A 27,500-nucleotide genomic window follows, 5' to 3' on the forward strand; every position below is an offset into this window, starting at 1 on the left:
AAAAATGTAAACAAACACACACATACACACAAGTACACAAACACAGTCACATTCACACACGCAAACACTTTTACACCCATATAAACATACAAACAGAAACACACACACTCACACAGAGACACATTCATACACACTCACACATACACACACATAGGCACACACATACACAAGCATAAAGACACATTATGACCATGTAAACAAACACACACACATACTTGTAAACGAAACAGACACACACACATATGTATGGTCATGCTTGTGTGTGTGTTTATATGTGTGTGTGTGTGTGTGTGTGTGTGTGTGTGTGTGTGTGTGTGTGTGTGTGTGTGTGTGTGTGTGTGTGTGTGTGTTTGAGCATGACGGTGTGACCCACCTTCAGGTTTGGCGTTTGTGTTTGATCAACAATGAAGCGCATCAGGATGTTGAACTGCTGATCGTATGGAAACGACTCTCTGAGAAAACCACAACACACACACACACACACACACACACACACACACACACACACACACACACAGGAAAACATGAGTGAAGCGACACATTTTAAAGAGGAGCAGGAGAGAGAGAGTTAGTGTGTGTGTGTGTGTGTGTGTGTGTGTGTGTGTGTGTGTGTGTGTGTGTGTGTGTGTGTGTGTGTGTGTGTGTGTAAGTGTATAAGTGTGTGAGTAACTACAGAACATTTGTGTATGTGTGTGTGAGAGAAAGTGTATGACTGTGTGTAAGTAAGTTTATGAGGATGAGTGTGTGTGTGTTTGTGTGTGTGTGTGTGTGCGTGCGTTGCTCAGACCGTGTGACGTCGAGGGCGCGCTGTACTCTGGCCTGTACAGACCCCAGCAGGTCGACCCCCGTCTTCTTCAGCAGCTGTGTGAGGAGGATGAAGAGCCAGTCCTGCAGATCCTCTCTGTGCAGAGAGATGAAGTCCAGCAGAGTCTCCAGAAACATGCTGAACACCTGCACACACACACACACACACAAAACAGTTTATACACACACTGACACATTTTATATACACATACAGAAACAAATGCACAGACATATATGTGCACAAACACACATGCACACAAGCTCACACACTCATTGTATTCAAAGTGAAAGTAAAGACTTACTCTCTGATCAATCGGCCAATCAGCAGAGCGTGGAACAGTAAAGCATGAATGTTTATTAATCATCAGATCTATCAGAAGTCATGTGACTGTATGAATGTGTTCAGATCAAAGTCACCTTGCTGTGTGGATCAGCAAACATCCTGGTGAAGATTTCACACAGGCGCTTCAGCTCCACACGACTGAAAACAACAAACGAACACACACACTGTCCATTTAAATGTAAATTATATATACACACACACACACACACACACATAATTTTATATATATATATATATATATATATATATATATATATATATATATATATATATATATATATATATATATATATATATATATATATATTCATGATTTTAATTCATTTTCACTTGTAAATTACATAAAAAAGATGACAATTAAAAATACATTTAATTTTTCAGCATCTTTGCACTACATCTTTCTTTAAACTCAGGATTTTGACATTTGGTTCTAGACTTTTTTATTTTGGTTTTAGACTTTTTTTCGGGGTTTTTTTTTCGGTTCTAGAGTTTTTTGGGTTCTAGAGTTTTTGGTTCTAGATTTTTTTTTTGCTCTTGCATTTTTTCAGTTCTAGACTTTTGCGGTTCTACACTTTTTTGGTTCCTGACTTTTTTGGCTCTAGACTTTTTAATTTTGGTTCTAGACTTTTTTGGTTCTAGACGTTTTCATTTTGGTTCTAGACTTTTCGGTTCTAGACGTTTTCATTTTGGTTCTAGACTTTTGCGGTTCTAGACTTTTTTGGTTCTTGACTTTTTTGGTTCTACACTTTTTAATTTTGGTTCTAGACTTTTTTGGTTCTAGACGATTTCATTTCGGTTCTAGACTTTTTTATTTTGGTTTTAGAGTTTTATTTAATTTTTTTGGTTTTATAGTTTTTTGGGTTCTAGAGTTTTTCGGTTCTAGATTTTTTTTGCTCTAGCATTTTTTCAGTTCTAGACTTTTTCGGTTCTAGACGTTTTATATTTTGGTTCTAGACTTTTTAAATTTTTTTAGAGACTTTTCGGTTCTAGACGTTTTCACTTTGGTTCTATATTTTTTTATTTTGGTTCTAGACTTTTTCGGTTCTAAACTTAAAAACAACAAAAAATGATACTTTTATTCTGAAAAGCATGTATAGGTGTGTATCTGCGTATACTTGTTTGTGCGTGTGTGTGCTTGCATGCATCTATGCATGTCTGTGTGTGTGTGTGCGTGTGTGTGTGTGTGTGTTTGGGTGCATGTAAATCTGTGTGTGTGTGTGCATCTGTATATGTTTGTGTGCATGTGTGTGTCTGTCTTTCTGTGTATGTCTGTGCATCTGTATAAGTGTGTGTCTGTGTGTGTGTGTGTGTGTGTGTGTGTGTGTGTGTGTGTGTGTGTGTGTGTGTGTGTGTGTGTGTGTGCATCTGTATATGTTTGTGTGCATGTGTGTGTCTGTCGGTCTTTCTGTCTGTGTGTGTCTGTGCATCTGTATAAGTGTGTGTGTGTGTGCATCTGTATATGTTTGTGTGCATGTGTGTGTCTGTCTGTCTGTGTGTGTCTGTGCATCTGTATAAGTGTGTCTCACTGAGTGTATGTGTGTGTGTGTGTGTGTGTTGTACCTGAGCACTCTCTGGTTCTTCAGCAGGTTCTGAAGGCTCATCAGTCCCTCTTTCCTCTCAGTGCAGTTAGCGCTGGCGCAGCGGTTCAGGATTTCCGCCACGTCCTCTGTCTGGCGCAGGTGATGTGGGGCCGCACTCCCGTTACGAGAACTGAAGGATCGCTCAGAGCACACACTCGACGCATCACTGTTCACATCATCATCTGAACACACACCTGGAGACTCATACCGCCGCCGCACCTGACCACGCTGAAACACACACACACACACACACATTAAAGAGATGTTCAGCTTTTATAACTGATGTCTGGTTTTATCAGCATTGTAAAAGGCATCGTCACACAGTCCACGCTTTTACAAAGTGAGCATCATACAAACAATTGTGGAAATATTAATTTATATAATCGAATTTCAAATGCACAATAATCTACATATAACTGAAAAGTTCTATTCTTTAGTTTTTAATCATATCACTTCATGAACATCCCAGCTAGGAAGGATATTTACCCTTTCGTCTTTCTGACTACTGGCTAAGCCAAAGGGATGCAAATGCTGCGGGCAGGTTTTTCAGGTGTTGCTTTTATGCTACAGAAACCCTTGTGCTGATTAACTTGTGTGGTCAGTAGCTGGGCCGGTTTTTAACCCAATTTACCCTGCTGACTCCAAATCTGAATGTGCATGTTTTGTTTAGCCATTTCCCCTCCTCCTAAGAACACAATATAGACAGGACATCTTTGTCTTAATTCAGACTTGTGATAGAACTTGCTGTCTGCGCTCCTCCAGTAGGCACTGCGGACACATGGGCATCTTAAAAGACGCTGTATGACTGCAGATTAACCAACGCGTCTATATAAAGGAATTCTGCTTGTTTCGAGTCTCCTAGACTGGGTTCTCTTCTTCTATTTCATCCTTTATTTTTTTACAACACAATATTTACCACAGATGATGTATGATAATGTAAAAGCATTACTGGAGAACATTTGAAGAGGCTTTATTAGTTTCAGTACCTTATTCCTCGAGTCTCCCAGAAGCTGAAGCAGAGAAAAGCCAAACATGTCAGTGTGGTGTAAAGCAGATTACAAACACTCAAATAACCGTGTTGTTTTTCTCAGGAAACGTACTTTAGCGAGTCATTTCAGAAATAAAAGACCATTTTTACTCGAGTACATTTGTAGACTTTTACAGCAATATGTTCCTCTAATCTGCCGTCGCCGCTCTACTTTACTGTAGACGAGAAATATAAACATGTCAAACAACAAAACATGCAAACTTACTATTATTTCTCTGCTTCTCTGAACTGATTTACACAGTTTATGCACAGATTGAACAAATGAGCCAGTCAATTTACGGATATTCGATGTGTTATGGAATTGATTTGTTAACAAAGGTTAAGCAGCAGGACCACGCCTTTCTTTGCCTCCTTAACCACTCATCTACTCCCTAAAACTTACTTAAAGCAGACCGATCCTCGAGCACTGTTATTCATTTACATTTACATTTAGTCATTTAGCAGACGCTTTTATCCAAAGCGACTTACAATTGAGGACAAGGAAGCAATTTACACAACTAAGAGTAACAATGAATAAGTGCTATAGGCAAGTTTCAGGTCTGTAAAGTCTAAGAAGGGAAGTATTAGTAGTATTAGTATTTTTTTTTTGTTTTGTTTTTTTGGGTACAGTTAGTGGTATATCCAGAGAGGCAATTGCAGATTAGGAAGTGAAGTGGAGACTAAATAGTTGAGTTTTTAGTCGTTTCTTGAAGACAGCGAGTGGCTCTGCCGTTCTGATGCAGTTAGGGAGTTCATTCCACCAACTGGGCAGATTGAACGCGAGAGTTCGGGAAAGTGATTTCTTCCCTCTTTGGGATGGAACCACGAGGCGACGTTCATTCACAGAACGCAAGTATCTGGAGGACACATACATCTGCAGAAGTGAGAGCAGATAAGAAGGAGCAAGGCCAGAGGTCACTTTGTAGGCAAACATCAGAGCTTTGAATTTGATGCGAGCAGCAACTGGCAGCCAGTGCAAACGGATGAGCAGCGGAGTGACATGTGCTCGTTTAGGGTCATTGAAGACCACTCGTGCTGCTGCGTTCTGGAGCAGCTGAAGAGGTTTGATAGAGTTAGCTGGAAGCCCGGCTAGTAGAGAGTTGCAATAGTCCAGTTTGGAGAGAACAAGAGTTTGAACAAGGAGTTGAGCTGCATGTTCAGATAGGAAGGGTCGGATCTTTCTGATGTTATAGAGTGCGAATCTGCACGATTGAGCAGTTCTAGAAATGTGGTCAGAGAAGTTTAGTTGGTCATCAATCGTTACTCCAAGGCTTTTCACCATTTTGGATGCAGTAATGGTTGCCCCATCCATCTGGATTGAAAAGTTATGATGTAGAGTCGGGTTGGCAGAAACTACAAGCATTTCCGTTTTTGCGAGGTTCTCTCGAACCCAACCTCCCTCCCTCTATTACCTTGCATCCCATTACCAATGCTTATAACCATCTCTTCCCTCCTAGGTTAAATTTGGGGGTCCTAATCACTCTCCCACAATATTGCAGAGAGGGTGCCCCCACTCTGAGTCTCTGGGCATCATCAAAGGATGTGCAGTCCAGTCTAATATTATTTACTGTCATCATGACAAAGAGAAAATAAATCAGTTATTAGAGATGAGTTATTAAAACTATTATGATTAGAAATGTGCTGAAGAAATCTGCGAATAATTCTGACTTCAACTGTATGTCAAATTAAGATGAAACCTCTGAACTCATTTATATATGTGAAATACAGCAATGTGCATGCACCAACAACAGAGAAATATAGAATTAAAAAGCATAAATAAAAGCACATAATATTTCCCCAAAAATGACTATCAAATATGCAAACATAAAAGAGAAATAATGCATGTTTCACGACAAAAATGCACAAAACACAAACAATAATACGTGACACTGGAGCACAAAACCTGAAGTCTTTAGTTGCACGGGTATATTTTGTGGTAACAGCCAAATACATTGAATGGGTGAAAATGATCTTTCTTGTATGCCAAAAATCAATAAATATTAAGCTTAACTTTTAAAATAAACAAATAAATACAAAAAATCCTACTGTAAATTCTCTCGAACCCAACCTCCCTCTCTCTATTACCTTGCTTCCCATTTACAATCCTTATAACCATCTCTTCCCTCCTAGGTTAAATTTGGGGGTGCTAATCACTCTACCACAATATTGCAGAGAGGGTGCCCCCACTCTGAGTCTCTGGGCATCATCAAAGGATGTCCAGATCAACCTAACTTCCTGCTCACTTACTTCAGCTCCCTTTCATCCCGCTGTTCCCTTACTACCCCTTTCATCCCTACGATAAAGTCTAGCTCAGAGTGTGGCGTGGTCCATGCTGGTAAATACAGTATTGAGGAAACCTACTGTTAACCAGGTTACGGATTTTTACAGTAGCATATTTCGTTTTTTCTGTTTTTAGCATTGAAATGATGGCCATTTTTAACTTCTACACTACTTGTTAGTAATGATTTTTATAATGAACAGAGACGGATCTGATTCTCACCAGAGCGTCTGCAACCGCCGCCTCCACCTCTGTGCCGGTGTTCAGGATCCGCATGGCGTTCACCGACGCAGAGATACGAGCCTGATGGAGGAGCCCGAACCGATCTAAACACACACACAGATATCAGACATCACACATTTGCACAAACAAATCTGATATATGCAAATGACATACATGACATACAAGTTTATACTTGCACTTCACATGTATAAAATAAGCCATAATGTAAATATGGAGGCAGATCAGTCTCAGAAACAAAACATTTACAAAATATAATTCATCCACAACACAATTCACATTTACAAAATCCAATTCGTAAGTTCAAATCAATTCGTAATACACCAAATCCAATTCGTAAATTTAAAACACGATTTATAATATGCACAAACCAATTTATCAATTCAAAAATGATTCATAAATACACAAATCCAAATAGTAAACTTGGTGAATTTACTAATTGAATGCTTAACAGAGTAAGGAAATGTTCACAGTATGTTTAGTAATATTTTTTCTTCTGGATAAAGTCTGATTTGTTTTATTTCAGCTAGAATAAAAGCCGTTTTTAATTTTTTAAACACCATTTTAAGGACAATATTATTAGCCCCTTTAAGCTATTTATTTTTTCCTGATAGTCTACAGAACAAATCACTGTTAAACAATAACTTGCCTAATTCCCCTAACCTGCCTAGTTAACCTCATTACCCTAGTGAAGCCTTTAAATGTCACTTTAAGCTGTATAGAAGTGTCTTGAAGAATATCTAGTCTAATATTATTTACTGTCATCATGACAAAGAGAAAATAAATCAGTTATTAGAGATGAGTTATTAAAACTATTATGATTAGAAATGTGCTGAAGAAATCTGCGAATAATTCTGACTTCAACTGTATGTCAAATTAGGATGAAACCTCTGAACTCATTTATATATGTGAAATACAGCAATGTGCATGCACCAACAACAGAGAAATATAGAATTAAAAAGCATAAATAAAAGCACATAACATTTCCTCAAAAATGACTATCAAATGTGCAAACATAAAAGAGAAATAATGCATGTTTCACGACAAAAATGCACAAAATACAAACAATAATACGTGACACTGGAGCACAAAACCTGAAGGCTTTAGTTGCACGGGTATATTTTGTGGTAACAGCCAAATACATTGAATGGGTGAAAATGATCTTTCTTGTATGCCAAAAATCAATAAATATTAAGCTTATCTTTTAAAATAAACAAATAAATAAAAAATCCTACTTTAAATACATCAAAGCTTAACTTTTGATTATTAATATGCATTGCTAAGTGCTTCATTTAGATAATTTTAAAGGTGATATTCTCAATATTCTCAATATTTCAGTTTAATGGACTCTCAGATTTTCCAATACAAAACACTGTCCAAATATTGCAACCCATCGGTCATCAATGGAAAGCTCATCTATTCAGCCTTTAGACGATGTACAAATCTCAATTTGAAAACACAGACACTTATGAGTGCTCCAGAGTCACAAATAAACAGCTGTGAACATGCAGAAGAGCTCCGCATCAGTGTTCAGTGTGTGAGGATTGAGCTCAGTGGCGCCGCCGTGTGGATGAACATCAGCACTGCACACACTCTCTGAGGATGAAAATAAAGATGATGATGATGATGATGATGAAGAAGCAGATCACCTGTCTGCAGACCATCAGTGCCCGTCAGTGCACCCGTGGAGCGACAGTGTCTGTGTGATGCTGGGAAGAGACACACACACACACAGATATACACACAGACACACACATTCAAACAGAGCATACGAGCAGGTTATTTGTTCAGTGCACTGAAACACTCAATAGACTATCCACATAGGGACTTTTAATTTTCTGCTTCCTGTAAATGTCAAAACTGTATTTACCCCAGTGTATTCAATAGAGTTTCTACGCTCGCCTGCTGCCGGCACTTGTGTTTACACAGTCTTTCATCTCGTTTTTAAGGCTTGAGCAGCTATATGAATGCTGAAATCTATTTAACTGAGTGTGTTTTAACTTCATTACAGCATCAATGCTGTAAAAGGAACCGTATGAAACTGAGAATAGTCCCATTAAGTGTTTATAAGTGCGACTCTCACCCAGAGGACTGAAGCCGCGGGCAGGACTGGTGTCTCGACTGCTCTCTCGACTCGTGTCGCGACTACAACCCTGACTCACACTGGGCCTCGGGATACGACTGCCCCGTGCTGACACACACACACACACACACATACACACACAAACATTATATACATCACACACACACAAGCAAACACACACATGCATGTAGTATATACATAACCCACACATTATACACACACACACACACACATTACATAAAACAGAAACACGCATTCATTATATACACCATACACACATTAACCCCAGACATATTACACACATAAATATCATATACAATCACACACACACACTGACCGGCCACTTTATTAGGTACACCTTACTAGTACTGGATTGGACCAGTTTTGTCTTCAAAACTGGCTTAATCCTTGCTGGCAGAGATTCAACAAGCTACTGGAAATATTCCTCAGAGATTTTGCTCCATATTGTCATGATAGCATCACACAGTTGCTGCAGATTTGTCGGCTGCACATCCATGATGCCAATCTCCCGTTCCACCACATCCCAAAGCTGCTCTATTGGATTGAGCTCTGGTGACTGTGGAGGCCATTTGAGTACAGTGAACTCATCGTCATGTTCAAGAAACCAGTCTGAGATGATTGAGCTTTATGACATGCTGCGTTATCCTGCTGGAAGTAGCCATCAGAAGATGGAGACATTGTGCTCATAAAGGGATGGACATGGTCAGCAACAATACTCAGGTAGGCTGTGGCGTTGACACCATGCTCAATTGGTACTAATCTTCTGCTGCTGTAGCCCATCCGCCTCAAGGTTGGACGTGTTGTGTGTTCAGAGATGCTCTTCTGCAGAGCTCGGTTGTAACGAGTGCTTGTTTGAGTTACTGTTGCCTTTCTGTCAGCTGGAGCCAGTCTGGCCATTCTCCTCTGACCTCTGGCCTCATCAACAAGGCATTTGCGCCCACAGAACTGCCGCTCACTGGATATTTCCACTTTGTCGGACCATTCTCTGTAAACCCTAGAGATGATTGTGCATGAAAATCCCAGTAGATCGGCAGTTTCTGAAATACTCAGAGCAGCCTGTCTGGCAGCAACAACCATGCCACGTTCAAAGTCCCTTTCTTCCCCATTCTGATGCTCGGTCTGAACTGCAGCAGATCGTCTTGGCCATGTCTACATGCCTAAATGCAGTGAGCTGCTGCCATGTGATTGGCTGATTAGAAATTTGCATTAATGATCAGTTGGACAGGTGTACCTAATAAAGTGGCCGGTGAGTGTGCATATATAAATACATTTGTCCACATCACAATAACAACCACAACTAAAATAAAATACCAATCCCCTATTCCAGAAAACAACAAGAATATGGCGAATACATCAAATATGCATTAATAATGACAATAATAATGATAACAATAATAATATAAATAAATGTATTATTTTTTTCAACATATAAACTGTAAAACAATTATGAAATGAAAAGGAAAACAGGTAAAAATAATTTGAAAAAACAAAAACAAAACACAAGCAATCAAAATAGTACAAGCAAAATCTCAAGCAATCATAAATAACAAATAACAAAAAATGGTGATATAACATTCTCCTTCAATAAAAACGATCAAAAGAATAATTAAATACATAAATTAAATTAAATTAAAAATTAAAATACAAATATAATACGTGTTATTTCAACTAAATATCTATATTAATAAACAATCCCGTAAACAAATGTACCAAAACACACACTGTAAACATTTATACACTGTGAAAGATGTATAAATTCCTCCTTTGTTCCTGAGGCAATAAGGCGTCACATTACATTTCAGCAAGTTTAAAATCTTTAATATATGGGTCTTTCCTATGTTTCTTAGTACTACTTATGAAGTTATTATGAAGCATGCATGTGTAACCCCGCCGGTCCAACACCACCCAGCCCGCTCCGAGCTGGTATCGAACCTGCAACCTTCCGCATGAGAGTCAGTTGCTCTAACAAGGAGGCTAAAGACCATGGCCTCTAGCATCCGTCGCTAGAGCAGCTTTAGAGGTCAGAGGAGTGAGGTTTACCTGCACAGCACCTACTAGCTGGCCTTCATTGCACTGGATTGTGTTGTTTTAATACTGTTTGTAAGTGATTTGCCTCTTTATGTGTTTGTTGTATCATGAAATGCTACTACCCTAATCTAACTGGGATTAATAAAGTTGTTAAATGTAACATGAGAGATTCATAACATTTGCAGCATCAGTATTAAACTAATTAGCAAAACAAAATTCAAACTCAAACAATGTGAAAAGAACAACTAATGTGTGCATGTTAGCGTGTCTGTGTGTGTTTACCCTGTGCTGCTCTGCTGGGGCTGGTCTCTCGACTGCAGCCTTGACTGCGAGGGATTTTACTGAGTCTGTGAGTGTGTGTTGCAGGAACCACAGACACTCTTCCATACGACAAGAGCTTTCGTGGAGAACTGGAGCGACTGCCCGCTGAAATAAACACACACACATGTTTGTTTTTGTGAAAAGTGGGGACATTCCATAGGTTTCCATTCATTATATACTGTCCAAACCGTATATTATATTGCCCTCACCCCACCCCTAAACCCAACCATCACAGGAGACTGTGTGCAGCTTTACTCTCTGATTAAACTCATCCTGTGGGATTTTTAAGCTTTTTGAGAAATGACCAATGTCAAACACACACACACACACCTCAGAAGAGTCAGTGTGTTGGGTTAATATAGTGAGTGATTAATGATATTTGAATAACAGCTGATCAAGCGGCACACGCAGAGACACAAACACAAAAGAAGATATTTTGAAAAATGTTGAATTGTCTTGTATTGATTTCTACTATGGAAGTTACCGGTTGATGTTTTCCAACATTCTTCAAAATATCTTCTTCTGTGTTCAAGCAAATCTTAAAGGTGATTAAATGTATTTAAGTGAACTATCCTGTAATTGTTCCCCGTGTTGGCGTGAGTTTCCTCCGGGTGCTCCGGTTTCCCCCACAGTCCAAACACATGCGCTAAAGGGGAATTTAGTAAGCTAAATTATCCGTAGTGTATGTGTGTGAATGAGTGTGTATGGCGGTTCATTCCACTTTGGCGACCAAAGATTAATAAAGGCACTAAGCTGAAAAGAAAATGAATGAATGAATCCTTTAATTGTGCCGTGATGTTGCTGTGTTTATATTTGAGTGATGGTCATATATCCCGAATCCCAAACTCACGCTGTGATTGGGAGGCAGCTTTGGCTCGACTCCGCCCCCTGCTGTCAGTCACAGACGCTCCGCCTCCAGTCGGCGTCTCTGAACTCTGGCGTCTGGTGCGCACTCGACCTGCAGATACAGCAAAACATTACACTGGTGGCTTTAAATCACTTCAATAACTGTAGTAGATAGACAGACAGACAGACAGACAGACAGACAGACAGACAGACAGACAGACAGACAGACAGACAGACAGACAGACAGACAGACAGACAGACAGACAGACAGACAGACAGACAGATAGATAGATAGATAGATAGATAGATAGATAGATAGATAGATAGATAGATAGATAGATAGATAGATAGATAGATAGATAGATAGATAGATAGATGATAACTGCATATTGTGATAATATATATTACATTTATAGAATGTATATTATTTATTATTCAAAATAAAAGGCTATATTTAAATATAAATAGTTTACCAATATAATAATATATTAATTTATATAACGCTAATAAGTTTTTGTAATATATACACTCACCGGCCACTTTATTAGGTACACCTGTCCAACTGCTTGTTAACACAAATTTCTAATCAGCCAATCACATGGCAGCAACTCAATGCATTTAGGCATGTAGACATGGTCAAGAGGATCTGCTGCAGTTCAAGGCGAGCATCAGAATGGGGAAGAAAGGGGATTTAAGTGACTTTGAACGTGGCATGTTTGTTGGAGCCAGACGGGCTGCTCTGAGTATTTCAGAAACTGCTGATCTACATGGATTTTCACGCACAACCATCTCTAGGCTTTACATGGTCCGACAAAGAGGAAATATCCAGTGAGCGGCAGTTCTGTGGGCGCAAATGCCTTGTTGATGCCAGAGGTCAGAGGAGAATGGCCAGACTGGTTCCAGCTGATAGAAAGGCAACAGTAACTCAAATAAGCACTCGCTACAACCGAGCTCTGCAGAAGAGCATCTCTGAACACACAACACGTCCAACCTTGAGGCGGATGGGCTACAGCAGCAGAAGAGCACACCGGGTGCCGCTCAGAACAGGAAACTGAGGCTACAATTCACACAGACTCACCAAAACTGGACACTAGAAGATTGGAGAAACGTTGCTGCTCTGATGAGTCTCCATTTCTGCTGACACATTCGGATGCTCGGGTCAGAATTTGGCCTCAAAAACATGAAAGCATGGATCATCCTGCCTTCATTGGCATCATGGATGTGCAGCCGACAAATCTGCAGCAACTGCGTGATGCTATCATGTCAATATGGAGCAAAATCTCTGAGGAATATTTCCAGTAGCTTGTTGAATCTCTGCCACGAAGGATTAAGGCAGTTCTGAAGGCAAAAGGGGTCCAACCCGATACTAGCAAGGTGTACCTAATAAAGTGGCCGGTGAGTGTATTAGTCCACATATTAAAATGTTAATCACCTTCAGCTAATATTGGCAATAAAATCTATTTCCACAAACAAGTGATACACACAAACACCACTGTAATATATTGTAAGGGAAGGATGGAGCGTGAGATTGACAGGCGGATTGGTGCAGTGGCAGCAGTAATGCGTGATGTATCGGTCCGTTGTGGTGAAGAAGGAGCTGAGCCGAAAGGCAAAGCTCTCAATTTACTGGTCAATCTACATTCCTACTCTCACCTATGCTCATGAGCTTTGGGTCATGACTAAAAGGACAAGATCTCAGATACAAGCAGCTGAAATCAGTTTACTTCTCAGGGTGGCAGGGCGCACACTTATAGACAGGGTGAGGAGCTCCGTCACCCGGGAGAAGCTCGGAGTAGAGCCGCTGATCCTCCACATCCAGAGAAGTCAGCTGAGGTGGCTCGGGTTTCAGATGCCTCCTGGTCGCCTACCTAGGGAGGTGTTCCAGGCATGTCCCACAAGGAGGAGGCATCAGAGCACACTGGAGGAACTATGTCTCTCGGCTGGCCTGGGAATACCTCGGGATCACCCCGGAGGAGCTGAAGGAAGTGTCTGGGAAGAGGGAAGCCTGGGAATCTCTCCTGAGACTGCTGCCCTCGCGACCCGGCCCCAGATAAGTGGACGAAAATGAATGATTTTACGTCATAAATGTGGACAAGACAACAGAACATCTGATCCCCATAACAGACAAAAACTACAACCAACAAACGCACACACACACTTATATGTGTGCGCAAACACACACACTCACCCACACTTCGCTTACCCTCCACATTACCGGCAGCGTCTTTGAGCAGATAAGAGCAGAAGCACAACAGCATTATCATCCTCCATCATAACATCTGACCTAACCTCTGTTTATTACAGTGAAGCTGCTCTGAAATGATCTACACTTTACGCCTGTTAAGTGTGACGTCACGCCAAGCGGCTTCCGGGTCCCAGCGCTCTATTCAACTGTATGGGGAGACTCATGAAATGGTAATAATAAACGTTTACCAAGCGATTTAAGGCTTTCGCAAATCCCAATCGCAATATATATGCCCATGCCTTATATCCGATGGCTAGAAAGTGATTCATTTTTTTTTATAAATTGTTAAAACTTTGGTATTTGTCATGCAGCAAGGCCAGAGATTGTTGTGTACACTATGGGCCCTTTAAAACACCCGGCGCAATGCGGCGCAAGGCGCAGCACAAATGTTATTTGCTAGTTTCAGCTTGACGCTAGTGTCATTTTGCTCGGCAAAAGCAAGCAAAAAGAGAAACTTTGAACAGAATGTGAACTGGAGGTGCTGCTTTCAGAGGTAGACCGGAGAAAAGCGGTGTTATTTGCAAGTTTGTCCTCCGGAATTAACAACAAAAGAAAAAAATAGAGTGGGAGAGTTTAGCTGATGCGGTTAACACCGCTGGGTCTGAACATCGCACTGAGTGAATTAAAAAGAAATAGTGTGATTTATAGGTGTACAATGTTGTAGTACCCTTAACTGCCTCAGTGGCGCAGCTTGTTTTGACACGTTCGAGCTTGAACTCGGTTCGAATCCAGCGTCTGATGAACTCTTTCTTCTTTTTCCCCCGCTACATATCAGATTTTGCCTACTATTTATCACGAGAAAGACAAGTAGGAATCATTAATAAGTCTGTGCATCATATTTTATTTGCACATTTATTGAATGGAAATGTTTCTGATTCACGCATGCAAATTCATCTTCAGATAGTGTCTTTATAGCAATGTGCGTGCAGTAGATCGCTCAGATTACATTGGGAAAACAGGCGATCGCTGCAAATTGTGCTTTAATGTTTAGCTGGTCAACTGTATGGTATGGAAACCTTATATACCTGCTGAACCCGTCTCATACAGCTGCCATTGCAAGGCTCAGACACTTTGTAGAGAGGAATTTAACACAACTGCCTCTAGGAGTCGCCAATGGAAATAAAACAGACACGCACAAAAAATGTGCGTACGCCTGCCAAAAAGCTGCCGTGAAGCTGCGCACATTCCCACGTTCAGTTCATTGTTAGTAAATCCAAACGTGAGCGATTCTGAGCGTGAAACCTGGCGTACGCAAAGCTTTTGTGCGTACGCAGCGTTGATACATGAGGCCCCTGGTCTAGAAAGGAAGGCGTTCTGAGGCGCACTGCTGACGCGTTGCTATTTTGAGAAACTTTTTACTAGACCAAAACAAACCCGGTCTAAACTCCAGCGCAGAGTTGCGCCTCGCTTACACAATGCTTAATCCGCTGTCGCCACTGGCTTGCATGGTTCAGGATTGGTAGAGCTACGCATCGATTAATTTGCTCTTCAGTGTTTGAACTCTCCGTAATGATTAAATCACACTGAACTGAGCTAAACTGAACTGAACTGAACTTAAACACTAAAAAACTGAACTACACTGTTCCAGTTACTATGACTATTTATGTGAAGCTGCTTTGACACAATCGACATTGTAAAAGCGCTATACAAATAAAGCTGAATTGAATTGAATTGAATTAATAGCCTACACACAAGATGTAGAGCAATACGCAAATATCTTTACATATGAAAACATTTAAATATTAAGGATATATTTGAGATATAATAAGGATATATATATATATATATATATATATATATATATATATATATATATATATATAAATATATAGGAAATAAATATAAAGGATTAAAATATTACAAAACATATTATTTTCTAGCCTACATAAACATGAATAACCACTGCCTTCCTGTCTTCTTCATCTCGGAAGCTTTTTCAGTTCATTCCTAACAATTTGCTTTTGTATAATGTTATTATTATTAGCAGTATTATTTATTATATCCATATTTATATTTGTTTTATTAAAAACAAGCTTAGATTTGCCCACCTGTCAGGTTTTAGACCATATGGGGCGCAGCATGTGTTTTAGGATATAACTCAGGTTTTTGAGCACACTTCATTATTATTGTTCATTTATTCGTTTGCTGGAAATTAGAACTGAATTTAGAAATAGTTTTGAAACAAATCGTTGCGCTCAACAAACAAAATTAATTATGTATAGGCTAATTGATGTCTGTGTGTAAAGGTTTCCCTATCCACGAGAGCGAAAGTGAAAGTAGATCCATTATCTCTCATTTTCGCGCGGTAGATGTTCTGTTTAACGGTTTTCCGTTAAAAAAACTGTTAACTGTTTGCTTGTGAAATGCTCAGTTTTTCCACTTAGACTTACTTTACGTCATGTAAATATCAAATGCACTTATGGCGCAACGCAAGGCTTTTAAAGGGAATGGGAGATGAGACTCTGATTGGTTTATTCTCAAAACACACCTATAACTCATTAAGAGAATAAACTCAACCAAACTCATTAGCAAAAATGCATTCTGACACGCCCTGCAAGCGTTTGCGCCCTGCGTTTTGCGCTCTGCGCATGGACCGTTAAAATAGAGCCCAATGACTTTAAATAAAATTAACTTTATTGTGTGATATGAACAAAAAGTGATCGTAAACGAATGATTTCTCAACTCAAATGAGTGCCGGCTTAGATCCGGAAACAGTATTACACACGTCACCAACACATCACCACTTAACAAGCGGATATAAAGCACAGCAGAAATAAATCTGACCCGACTTGATGCATTCATGCTAAAACGAAATATGGTGAAACAGTATCTGGGAAACTCAACAACACAACATCTTCATGGAGAATGCACTATACAGACATCTTTCTGCTGCATGCATTTTACAAACTGTACCACAGTAGCATTATATAAACATGTGCACGTTATTTCACACAGTTATTTATTTATAAAAAAAAATATTTATAAATAAATGTGTTTACTAAATCGATTGTGAAGGAATATAGATGAAGCAAAATTAATAAAAACTGCAGATTTTCATCTAAATGTGATCATTTTCAGGCTTCACTTGATTTTTCCTCTTTATTAATTAATTTTCCTTCAGTTTAGTCCCTTATTCATCAGGGGTCGCCACAGCGGAATGAACCGCCAACTATTCCAGCATATGTTTTACACAGCGGATACCATTCCAGCTGCAACCCATTACTGGAAAACACCCATACACACTCATTCACACATACACATTTAGTTAATCAGCTCCCCTATAGCGCATGTGTTTGGACTGTGGGGGAAACCGGAGCACCCGGAGGAAACCCACGCCAACACGGGGAGAACATGCAAACACCACATAGAAACGCTAATTGACCTAGCTGGGACTCGAACTAGCGACCTTCTTGCTGTGAGGTGACCTTGCTAACCACTGAGCCACCCTTTATCGATTATCAAAATAATCATCAGTCGCTGCTATGTGTTGATGTGTGCTGTAGTTTTACCCAGCGAGGCGTAGGATCCGGGCGGCAGTGCAGTGGCGGAGCTGAAGGGGGCAGCAGTGGGCACGGCAGGCATCCGGGATTTGGCACAGACTGCAGCGTTCACATCCACATCACTGCGAGAACGCTGAAGACTTCCAGATGAGGAGCACGAGCCGGCACTCGTAACTTTAGCTGACACACAACCACACACAATTAGCATAACACACACAAACCACAATATCATGAGTCATTAGTGATCGCAATCCAAGATAAAAGTGTGTACCAAATGTCCCCACAAGTATAGCAAAACCAGAAAAACCTCAAGGCTATGAGAAGTCCCCATAAAGATAGCTGTACAAGTGTGAGTGTGTGCTCTTACCCCTGCTCAGGCTGCTGGCGGCGGGTGTTCTAGCAGTCGTCGGGCGGCTGTGGAGTGAAAACAGCAGTGTGCGTGTGAGTATGCACAGTAGAATCATCATTACAGCTATGTGAAGTCCCCATATAGATAGCTGTACAAGTGTGAGTGTGTTCTGGCGTGTGTGTGCATGTGTGTGCGTGTGTGTGAAGCTCATTGAGGAGTGATTTCTGGTGTGTGTGTACAGGTATACACTCACCGGCCACTTTATTAGGTACTAGGTTGGACCCCAGTAGATCAGCAGTTTCTGAAATACTCAGATCAGCCTGTCTGGCATTCAAAGTCTATTAAATCCCCTTTCTTCCCCATTCTGATGCTCACTTTGAACTGCAGGAGATCCTCTTGACCATGTCTACATGTCTAAATGCATTGAGTTGCAGCCATGTGATTGGCTGATTAGAAATTTGCGTTAACAAGCAGTTGGACAGGTGTACCTAATAAAGTGGCCGGTAAATGTATGTGGTTTACTGGGATACCAAGTTGTATAGTTAGTTGTTCTATTTTAAGGTGGTTTACAGGGTTGCACCTCATGTCCCTGTAATTCAACACACTTATGAATCCTACTTAACGAAGTCTTTAGATATTTAATTGTTCCCACAGGTTTGCTGTGAGGGTTGGGTTTAGGGGTAGGGGAGGGCGAGGGCAATATCATCAGCGGCTTTTACTGCATAAAATACATTATATTTATGGAGTGTCTCTGTAAACCATGTATACAAGTGTTTGTGTGTGTGTGTGTGACCTGAGGCTCTCCTGTGAGCTGGATGACGAGCGGTCAGACTGTGGCAGTGACATGATGCTGTCTGAACTCTGCAGCTGAGACTGAAGCGCTCTCTGATAACTCGCTTCCAGAGCCTGAAACAGCAGATCCGCCTCTCTGCTGAAGTGCCCATGAAAAGCCCAATAGCACCTGCAGAACACACACACACACACACACACACATATGAACACAAAACCTTTGAGCTATGGCCACTGTGGAGAAACATGGCAATGTGAAAAAGGGCCATTGTGCACACAGCGACTCACTTTCTGGCGAGAGAGCGAGCCTCAGAGTCGGCATCATGAACACCTTTCTTTATCGTCTCCATCAGGACAGAGACATGTCTGAGAGAGAGAGAGAGAGAGAGAGAGAGAGAGAGAGAGAGAGAGAGAGAGAGAGAGGAGCTTTAACATGAGCTGAGCAGAACATGAGCTCTAATCAATCTGAAACACAAGCCTCTGTCCATTAGTGTGTGTGTGTGTGTGTGTGTGTGTGTGTGTGTGTGTGTGTGTGTGTGTGTGTGTTTGTGTCACCTCTCCAAAGCAGTAGTTTGCCACTCCTGAAGCATTAGATCCAGAAACTCAAAGCAGCGTCTGTGGTTCACAGAGCAGAACATCAGACATCAGGTGTTCATCTGTTTATCTGCATGTATTCATCTGTACTCATCTGTTCATGTGTTTATCTGTTCATGTACGCATGTTCATCTGTACTCATCTGTTCATGTGTTCATCTGTTCATGTACGCATGTTCATCTGTACTCATCTGTTCATGTGTTCATCTGTTCATGTACGCATGTTCATCTGTACTCATCTGTTCATGTATTCATCTGTTCATGTGTTTATCTGTTCATGTACGCATGTTCATCTGTACTCATCTGTTCATGTATTCATCTGTTCATGTGTTTGTGTTCATCTGTGCATGTGTTCATTTGTACTCATCTGTTCATGTGTTCATCTGTTCATGTATGAATGTTCATCTGTACTCATCTGTTCATGTGTTAATCTCTTCATGTGTTCATCTGTTCATGTACGCATGTTCATCTGTACTCATCTGTTCATGTATTCATCTGTTCATGTGTTTATCTGTTCATGTACGCATGTTCATCTGTACTCATCTGTTCATGTATTCATCTGTTCATGTACGCATGTTCATCTGTACTCATCTGTTCATGTATTCATCTGTTCATGTATTCATCTGTTCATGTGTTTATCTGTTCATGTACGCATGTTCATCTGTACTCATCTGTTCATGTATTCATCTGTTCATGTACGCATGTTCATCTGTACTCATCTGTTCATGTGTGCATCTGTACTCATCTGTTCACGCGGTCATGTTCATCTGTTCATGTGTTTGTGTTCATCTGTGCATGTTTTCACCTGTATTAATCTGTTCATCTGTGCATGTGTGCATCTGTACTCATCTGTTGATGTGTTCATCTGTTCACGTGTTCATTTGTTCATGTATTTATCTATTCATGTGTTCATCTGTTCATGTGTTCATCTGTACTCATCTGTTCATGTTCATCTGTTCATGTGTTCATCTGTGCATGTGCTCATCTGTACTCATCTGTTCATGTTCATCTGTGCATGTGTTTATGTGTTCATCTGTGTATGTGTTCATCTGTTCTCAGCTGTTCACATTTTCATCTGTTCACGTGTTCATCTGTTCATGTATTTATCTATTCATGTGTTCCTCTGTTCATGTGTTCATGTTCATCTGTGCATCTGTTCATGTGTTCATCTGTTCACCTCTTCATGTATTTATCTATTCATGTGTTCCTCTGTTCATGTGTTCATCTGTACTCATCTGTTCATGTGTTCATGTTCATCTGTGCATCTGTTCATCTATTCTCAGCTGGTCACGTTCATCTGTTTACCTCTTTATGTATTTATCTATTCATGTGTTCCTCTGTTCATGTGTTCATCTGTACTCATCTGTTCATGTTCATCTGTGCATCTGTTCATGTGTTCATCTATTCTCAGCTGGTCACGTTCATCTGTTCACCTCTTCATGTATTTATCTATTCATGTGTTCCTCGGTCCATCTGTACTCATCTGTTCATGTGTTCATGTTCATCTGTGCATCTGTTCATGTGTTCATCTATTCTAAGCTGGTCACGTTCATCTGTTCACCCTTTTCATGTATTTATCTATTTATGTGTTCCTCTGTTCATGTGTTCATCTGTACTCATCTGTTCATGTGTTCATCTGTGCATCTGTTCATGTGTTCATCTATTCTCAGCTGGTCACGTTCATCTGTTCACCTCTTCATGTATTTATCTATTTATGTGTTCCTCTGTTCATGTGTTCATCTGTACTCATCTGTTCATGTGTTCATCTGTGCATCTGTTCATGTGTTCATCTATTCTCAGCTGGTCACGTTCATCTGTTCACCTCTTCATGTATTTATCTATTCATGTGTTCCTCTGTTCATGTGTTCATCTGTACTCATCTGTTCATGTGTTCATGTTCATCTGTGCATCTGTTCATGTGTTCATCTATTCTCAGCTGGTCACGTTCATCTGTTCACCTCTTTATGTATTTGTCTATTCATGTGTTCCTCTGTTCATGTGTTCATCTGTACTCATCTGTTTATCTGTACTCATCTGTTTTGGGTCCATGTTCATCTGTGCATCTGTTCATGTGTTCATCTGTGCATGTGTTCATCTGTACAAGTGTTCATGTGTGTATGTGTTCATGTGTTCTCAGCTGTTCGCATGTTCATCTGTTCACGTGTTCATCTCGTCATGTACTCATCTGTCCATGTGTTTATCTGTTCATGTGATCATCTGTTCACATGTTCACCTGTACATGTGTGTGTTTGTTCTCACCGTCTGACGACCACTGATTTAGACATGCAGGTGCTGGTCATGATGGGAATCAGACGAGGATAATGAGTGTGCTAAAGGAGAAACAAGAGATTTACTAGCAAACAACACACACACACAAACACACACACACACACACACACACACATATATATATATATACACATACACACGCACATGCACACACAGCTGTGTGTGTGTGTCCAGTCAGGCGTGTTGTGTGATTGAGAGCATCCAGCATAATCAATATGATCGATCAGTGTGTGTTTCTGTCTGCACGTGTTTGCTGCAGCTCTGGTGAACATCACAGCAGTTTAACACACATCCCAGAATGCTTCACTTTCAGTTATTCTGCTGTCCTGATGCACGTGTGAGTGCCTGTTTGTGTTATGTGCCTGTGTATGTACATATATACATATATATATATATATATATATATATATATATATATATATATATATATATATATATATATATATATATATATATATATATATATATATGCTGTATATATTGTTTGTGTGTGTATACATCGTAAGTGTTTGAGTGTTTGTGTTTGAGTGTGTTTGTGTGTGTTTGTGTGTGTGTGTGTGTGTGTGTGTACCAGTATGATGATGCGTATGGCTGCGCTGCCGGATGTGGCCATGACTTTAGCGCTGTTCGGCAGCAGGTTCAGTAGCGCCGGCATGATGTTTTCAGCTCCATGATCAAACTTACTGCCCAACACGGACGACAGATGCCTGCAGGACACACAACACAAACACACACACAAACAAACCACACACTAGTCAGCTGTCTATGCAGGGAGCATATTGAGTGTATGCTCAGTGTAGTATAACACACTTACTGAGAGATACATCTACAGTTATTAAAATGCTCTATATTACCCAATATTTCCATTTATAACTTACACAGTAGCAAAAGACTAGCTTAAACCAGACGGATGATAAACTAAATACTGCATAATAATTAAAATATCATTAAATCTTTAATTTTTGTAAGAAACACTGATATATACACTCACCGGCCATTTTATTAGGTACACCTGTCCAACTGCTCGTTGATGCAAATTTCTAATCAGCCAATCACATGGCAGCAGCTCAATGCATTTAGATGGTCAAGACGATCTGCTGCAGTTTGAAGCAAGCATCAGAATGGGGAAGAAAGGGGATTTAAGGGACTTTGAACGTGGCATGGTTGTTGGTGCCAGACGGGCTGCTCTGAGTATTTCAGAAACTGCTGATCTACTCGGATTTTCTGCAGAAGAGCATCTCTGAACACACAACACGGCCAACCTTGAGGCGGATGGGCTACAGCAGCAGAAGAGCACACCGGGTGCCGCTCCTGTCAGCTAAGAACAGGAAACTGAGGCTACAATTCACACAGACTCACCAAAACTGGACAATAGAAGATTGGAGAAATGTTGCTGCTCTGATGAGTCTCCATTTCTGCTGACACATTTGGATGCTCGGCTCACAATTTGGCTTCAACAACATGTAAGCATGGATCATCCTGCCTTGTATCAGCGGTTCAGGCTCAAAAGGGGGTCCAACCCCAGTACTATAATAATAATAATAATAATACCTTTTATTTTTAGGCGCCTTTCAAAGCACTCAAGGACACCTTACAGCAGATTACAAGCACATCATAAAAATGCAAGCAGTAAAAATGACAATCAGCATAATTAAACCAGCAAATCATTAAAAGCTATCCTAAACAAAAACGTCTTTATCTGAGATTTAAAATTGGAAATAGAGTCCCAGGGAATTCCATAACTTTGGTGCTGTACAACTAAAAGCCCTGCCTCCAAATGACTTCATCTTAAAGTGTGGGACAGATAACAGTTCAGCAGAAGATGATCTCAGTGAGCGTGAAGGAGTGTACAAATGAAGAAGATCAGAAAGATAGTGAGGGGCCAGGTTATGAAGAGCTTTGTATGTTAAGACTAGTAGTTACTAGTAAGGTGTACCTAATAAAGTGGCCGGTGAGTGTATAATTCTTGCAAAATGTCAATTCAAATATATAAAAGCGCATATAGATGTCAATTTATATATTTTTACACATATTTAGTGATTAAAATCTATTTAAATAACAACTCCGTAAGTGTATAGAATTTTACAGATTTATATTTGCATAGAATATTCATGTATAAATAAAACACCCTACTCTAACCATTATTGTGTGTATTCATTCATTCATTCATTTTTCTTCGGCTTAGTCCCTTTATTCATCAGGGGTTGCCACAGCGTAATGAACCGCCAACTATTCCAGCATATGTTTTACACAGCGGATGCCCTTCCAGCTGCATCCCAGAACTGGGAAACACCCATACACACTCATTCACACACTCATACACTACGACCAGTTTAGTTCATCAGTGCCCCTATAGTGCATGTGTTTGGACTGTGGGGGAAACCGGAGCACCCGAAGGAAACCCATGCCAACACGGGGAGAACATTCAAACTCCACACAGGAAAGCCAACAGACCCAGCCGGGACTCAAACCAGCAACCTTCTTGCTGTGAGGCCACAGTGCTAACTACTGAGCCACGGTGCTGCCCTTATTAAGTGTATCTTTAATCTAATTAAAGCTTTAAGTAATAATCTTTGCATAATTCTGACTATAAATACATTTTTTGTCTCTTTTTTAAATGCAATATTTATTTTAATTTTATTTATGTTAATTTTATTTCTGCAGTGATGTCGCCTTTCAAGGTAGTTGACTATGTAGACGGTGAAGCACAGTTTGAAACACAGCCCATCAGTAGAATGTGCGTGCGTGTGTGTGTATGTGTGTGTGTGCAGTGTTGGAACGTGTCCAGTGTTTAAAAGCAGAACACTTAGAGTAATTGGCTGTTTTCATTAAAGTGAGTCTGTCAGCATCTGTCAGCAGTGGCTCTGCAGCGGTGTTAAACTCTACAGATGGAGCTAAAGCTGAGCAGATATCAGGAAATCATCACAAAAGAAGACTTTTATTATGTATGAACAAAGCAAACTTATCTATAACTAGGCATTTGTAAATAAAGATCATTCATTTTCCTTCAGCTTAGTCCCTTTATTCAAGAAGGGTCGCCACAGCAGAATGAACCACCAACTATTTTAGCATATGTTTTACAAAGCGGATGCCCTTCCAGCTGCAACCCAGAACTGGGAAACACCCATACACACTCATCAATTTAGTTCATCAGTTCCCCTATAGCGCATGTGTTTGGACTGTGGGGGAAACCGGAGCACCCGGAGGAAACCCACGCCAACACGGGGAGAACATGCAAACTCCACACAAACCAATTGTGTGAAACCCAGCATTTTATAGAGTGTACACACACATACCCGAGTGTTATGCAGGCCTCGCGCACCACCTGAGAGCGCAGATCTTTAGCCGACAGCTTGAAAGCTGCGTCCAGCTGCCGCAAATGATGACAAAAACCATCATAATCGCCCGCGCCGGCCAACAGCAGAGAGCGAACCTTCTTCAGCTGCAAAACAGAACAGATACATGTAAGGGGTAAAGTACATCCAGCCGGTTGTTATTGCAGTGTGTGGTTTTCAGCAGCTGTTGTATGAAGACTGAAGGGTTTATTTGTGCAATAATCACCGCTGGATGTACTTTATCCTGCTTATTACACGGATATTTGCCACAATATGTAAAATTAGAAACAAAACAGTGTTTTCAGCTGTAATAGTTCATTAGTTCTTAAATGAAATGCAAAGCTGACAAAAGGAAAACGGCTGAATGGAGCATACACTAACCTACATAACATATAATTGTTTCATTAAACAGTGCTGAATGTGAAGAGACTCACAGCGGCCACTCTCTGCTCCCAGTCGTGTTTTTCATCAGACAGAATCTCCCGGACCTTATTGATGGAGTCTTCCAGCTCTCGGGCTGAGTATATCTGAGAGACAGAGCAGATTATCAGACTCTCTGACTCTCACTGATGAGAGTACTTTAAAGCAACTGTTAACACATGTCATTTTAATTACATACATTTAAGTAACACTCAAACCATAAAAGTCCAATCATTTTTATTACTTTACTATTTAAAATTAAATTAAATTAAATTAAATTAAATTAAATTAAATTAAATTAAATTAAATTAAATTAAATTAAATTAAATTAGGCGATGCATTGGCGCAGCAGGTAGTGCTGTCGCCTCACAGCAAGAAGGTCGCTGGTTCGAGTCCCGGCTGTGTCAGTTGACGTTTCTGTGTGGAGTTTGCATGTTCTCCCCGTGTTGGCGTGGGTTTCCTCCGGGTGCTCTGGTTTCCCCCACAGTCAAAACACTTGATATAGGGGAATTGGGTAAGCTAAATTGTCCGTAGTTTATGTGTGTGAATGAGTGTGTATGGATGTTTCCCAGTGATGGGTTGCAGCTGGAAGGGCATCCGCTGCGTAAAACATATGCTGGATAAGTTGGTGTTTCATTCCATTGTGGCGACCCCAGATTACTAATAGGACTAAGCTGAAAAGAAAATGAATAAATAAAATAAAATAAAATAAAATAAAATAAAATAAAATAAAATAAAATAAAATAAAATAAAATTAAATTAAATTAAATTAAAATAAAACCATTTAATTTAACCATAACCATATTTTGTTTTTAGCTCATTTAATTTTCTGTTTAATTTTTATTAAACAATGGTTTAAATTTTAATAAAATCATAAAAATATTTTTTTTTAAATAATATTTATTTGTTAAAATAAAAAAATGTATTAAATTAAATTAGGAATAAATAAATTAAATTAAATTATGTAATTTTATTTTATTTAATATAACCATAACGCTATTATTAGCTCATTAAATTTGTTTTAAAATTAATAGTTTGGAGCAGGGCTTTTATATTTGACTAAAAATAAAAACATAAAAATACAATATTTTTTACGTTCTCATTTGTATTTTGCTAAAATAAAAAAGTAAAATAAACATCAATAATTTAACCATAATTCCATAATATTATTAGCACATTTCATTTTTTGTTTAATTAGAATTTTATATTTAACTAAGAAAAATAATAATAATAATAATTGTTTTTGCTGTTTCACATGTATTTTGTAAAAAAAAAATGTAATTATGTGATGCAAAGCTGAATTTTCAGCATCCTCACCCTAGCCATATTCTCACTCAATGATCAAGAAACACTTTTGAATATTATCAGTCATCAAATCACATGTTTGTAGAAGCCATGATGCAATTTATTTAACAATTCAGTTTATTTTTGTATCTTTCCCTACTGATCACTTAAATCCATCATTTTCCTCCTTTAATTCAAATAAAATCAAGCATGTGTATATTTATTCATGTGTTAATATGTATTTCTCACCTGTACAGTCGGCACATCTTCAAAGGCACGAATGAAGTCTTCTTCATCCACAGCTCCGGCACCACAGCTCTCTTTACCTGCAAAAACAACACAGTTATTCCTTTAGATTTATTATATCCGAGCATATTAATATATTAAGACTATAAATGTATAAATATCACATCAATACTCGAATAAAAAAGTATATTCAGCTGTGAAAAACATTAGGAGAGCACTAGACTTATCTCTGGATGGTAATATTTGTGTTCATTTTATTCTGGACATATCTGATAATCTTCCAAATTCAAATACAAATATAGTAATTAAAATAAAAATACATAATTATATTTTAAACATTTATCTTTCAGTTTAAGATTTCAATTTCAATGATTATATTATTAATTGTATATGGTGCCCAAACTTTTGTTTTTTACATCACTCTATGTTTTATATTTCTAGTATTTATTTAAAGCAGACTGGGTTTTACAATGCAGGTCAATGAGACTTTTAACGACTTTTATTATGAAAAATCTGTTTTGTCCAGTTTTGTTATTTCTGACCAGAGCTTGGTCTCCTGGAGGCGGAGCTTGGTCTGCTGGAGGCGGAGCTGGGTCTGCGTGTGGATCCTGTTCTCCGTACTGAAGCTCCTTTAGAGGATGATGAGGATCGACCTCCATCCACTGAGTCTTCATCATCAATGTTCTTATCTGAGGAAACACACACACAGACAAAACAGACAACATTACTGCTGTACTCAAGTGGGTTTATTGCTTGTTTTATTAATACTCACTAATACATAGTTTTTATTTAAAATGTATTTTATTTTTAGGTGAATTTTAATTAAAATCACTGTTTGAACAGAACAGAACAATAAGAGCAGAACACAACAGAACAGAA

The 27,500-nt window shown here is 39.4% G+C and overlaps 1 protein-coding gene across 31 annotated transcripts in view; it reads right to left on the reverse strand.

Annotated features, from left to right (window-relative positions):
• Positions 1-27,500, reverse strand: part of LOC101884241 (CLIP-associating protein 1-B) — an 81,863-nt gene that overhangs the window by 19,031 nt on the left and 35,332 nt on the right. For 7 of the 31 annotated variants that reach the window (XM_073917143.1, XM_073917152.1, XM_073917150.1 and 4 more), the window contains 22 exons: positions 27,164-27,310; positions 26,625-26,701; positions 25,106-25,198; positions 24,633-24,778; positions 21,908-22,043; positions 21,307-21,377; positions 19,010-19,069; positions 18,743-18,820; positions 18,459-18,626; positions 17,684-17,730; positions 17,326-17,496; positions 13,760-13,795; positions 11,576-11,683; positions 10,687-10,830; positions 8,356-8,463; positions 7,922-7,981; positions 6,255-6,358; positions 3,714-3,737; positions 2,708-2,955; positions 1,222-1,285; positions 788-951; positions 374-452 (listed from right to left, as the gene is read on the reverse strand). In XM_073917143.1, coding sequence (XP_073773244.1) covers positions 374-452; positions 788-951; positions 1,222-1,285; positions 2,708-2,955; positions 3,714-3,737; positions 6,255-6,358; positions 7,922-7,981; positions 8,356-8,463; positions 10,687-10,830; positions 11,576-11,683; positions 13,760-13,795; positions 17,326-17,496; positions 17,684-17,730; positions 18,459-18,626; positions 18,743-18,820; positions 19,010-19,069; positions 21,307-21,377; positions 21,908-22,043; positions 24,633-24,778; positions 25,106-25,198; positions 26,625-26,701; positions 27,164-27,310 — 2,333 coding nt within the window. The remainder of the gene's footprint in view (positions 1-373; positions 453-787; positions 952-1,221; positions 1,286-2,707; positions 2,956-3,713; positions 3,738-6,254; positions 6,359-7,921; positions 7,982-8,355; positions 8,464-10,686; positions 10,831-11,575; positions 11,684-13,759; positions 13,796-17,325; positions 17,497-17,683; positions 17,731-18,458; positions 18,627-18,742; positions 18,821-19,009; positions 19,070-21,306; positions 21,378-21,907; positions 22,044-24,632; positions 24,779-25,105; positions 25,199-26,624; positions 26,702-27,163; positions 27,311-27,500) is intronic. The other 24 variants (XM_073917161.1, XM_073917159.1, XM_073917155.1 and 21 more) reach the window with 9 other exon arrangements.

The sequence above is a fragment of the Danio rerio genome, chromosome 11, assembly GCF_049306965.1.
Source record: "Danio rerio strain Tuebingen ecotype United States chromosome 11, GRCz12tu, whole genome shotgun sequence".
In the NCBI taxonomy this organism is placed as follows: domain Eukaryota; kingdom Metazoa; phylum Chordata; class Actinopteri; order Cypriniformes; family Danionidae; genus Danio; species Danio rerio.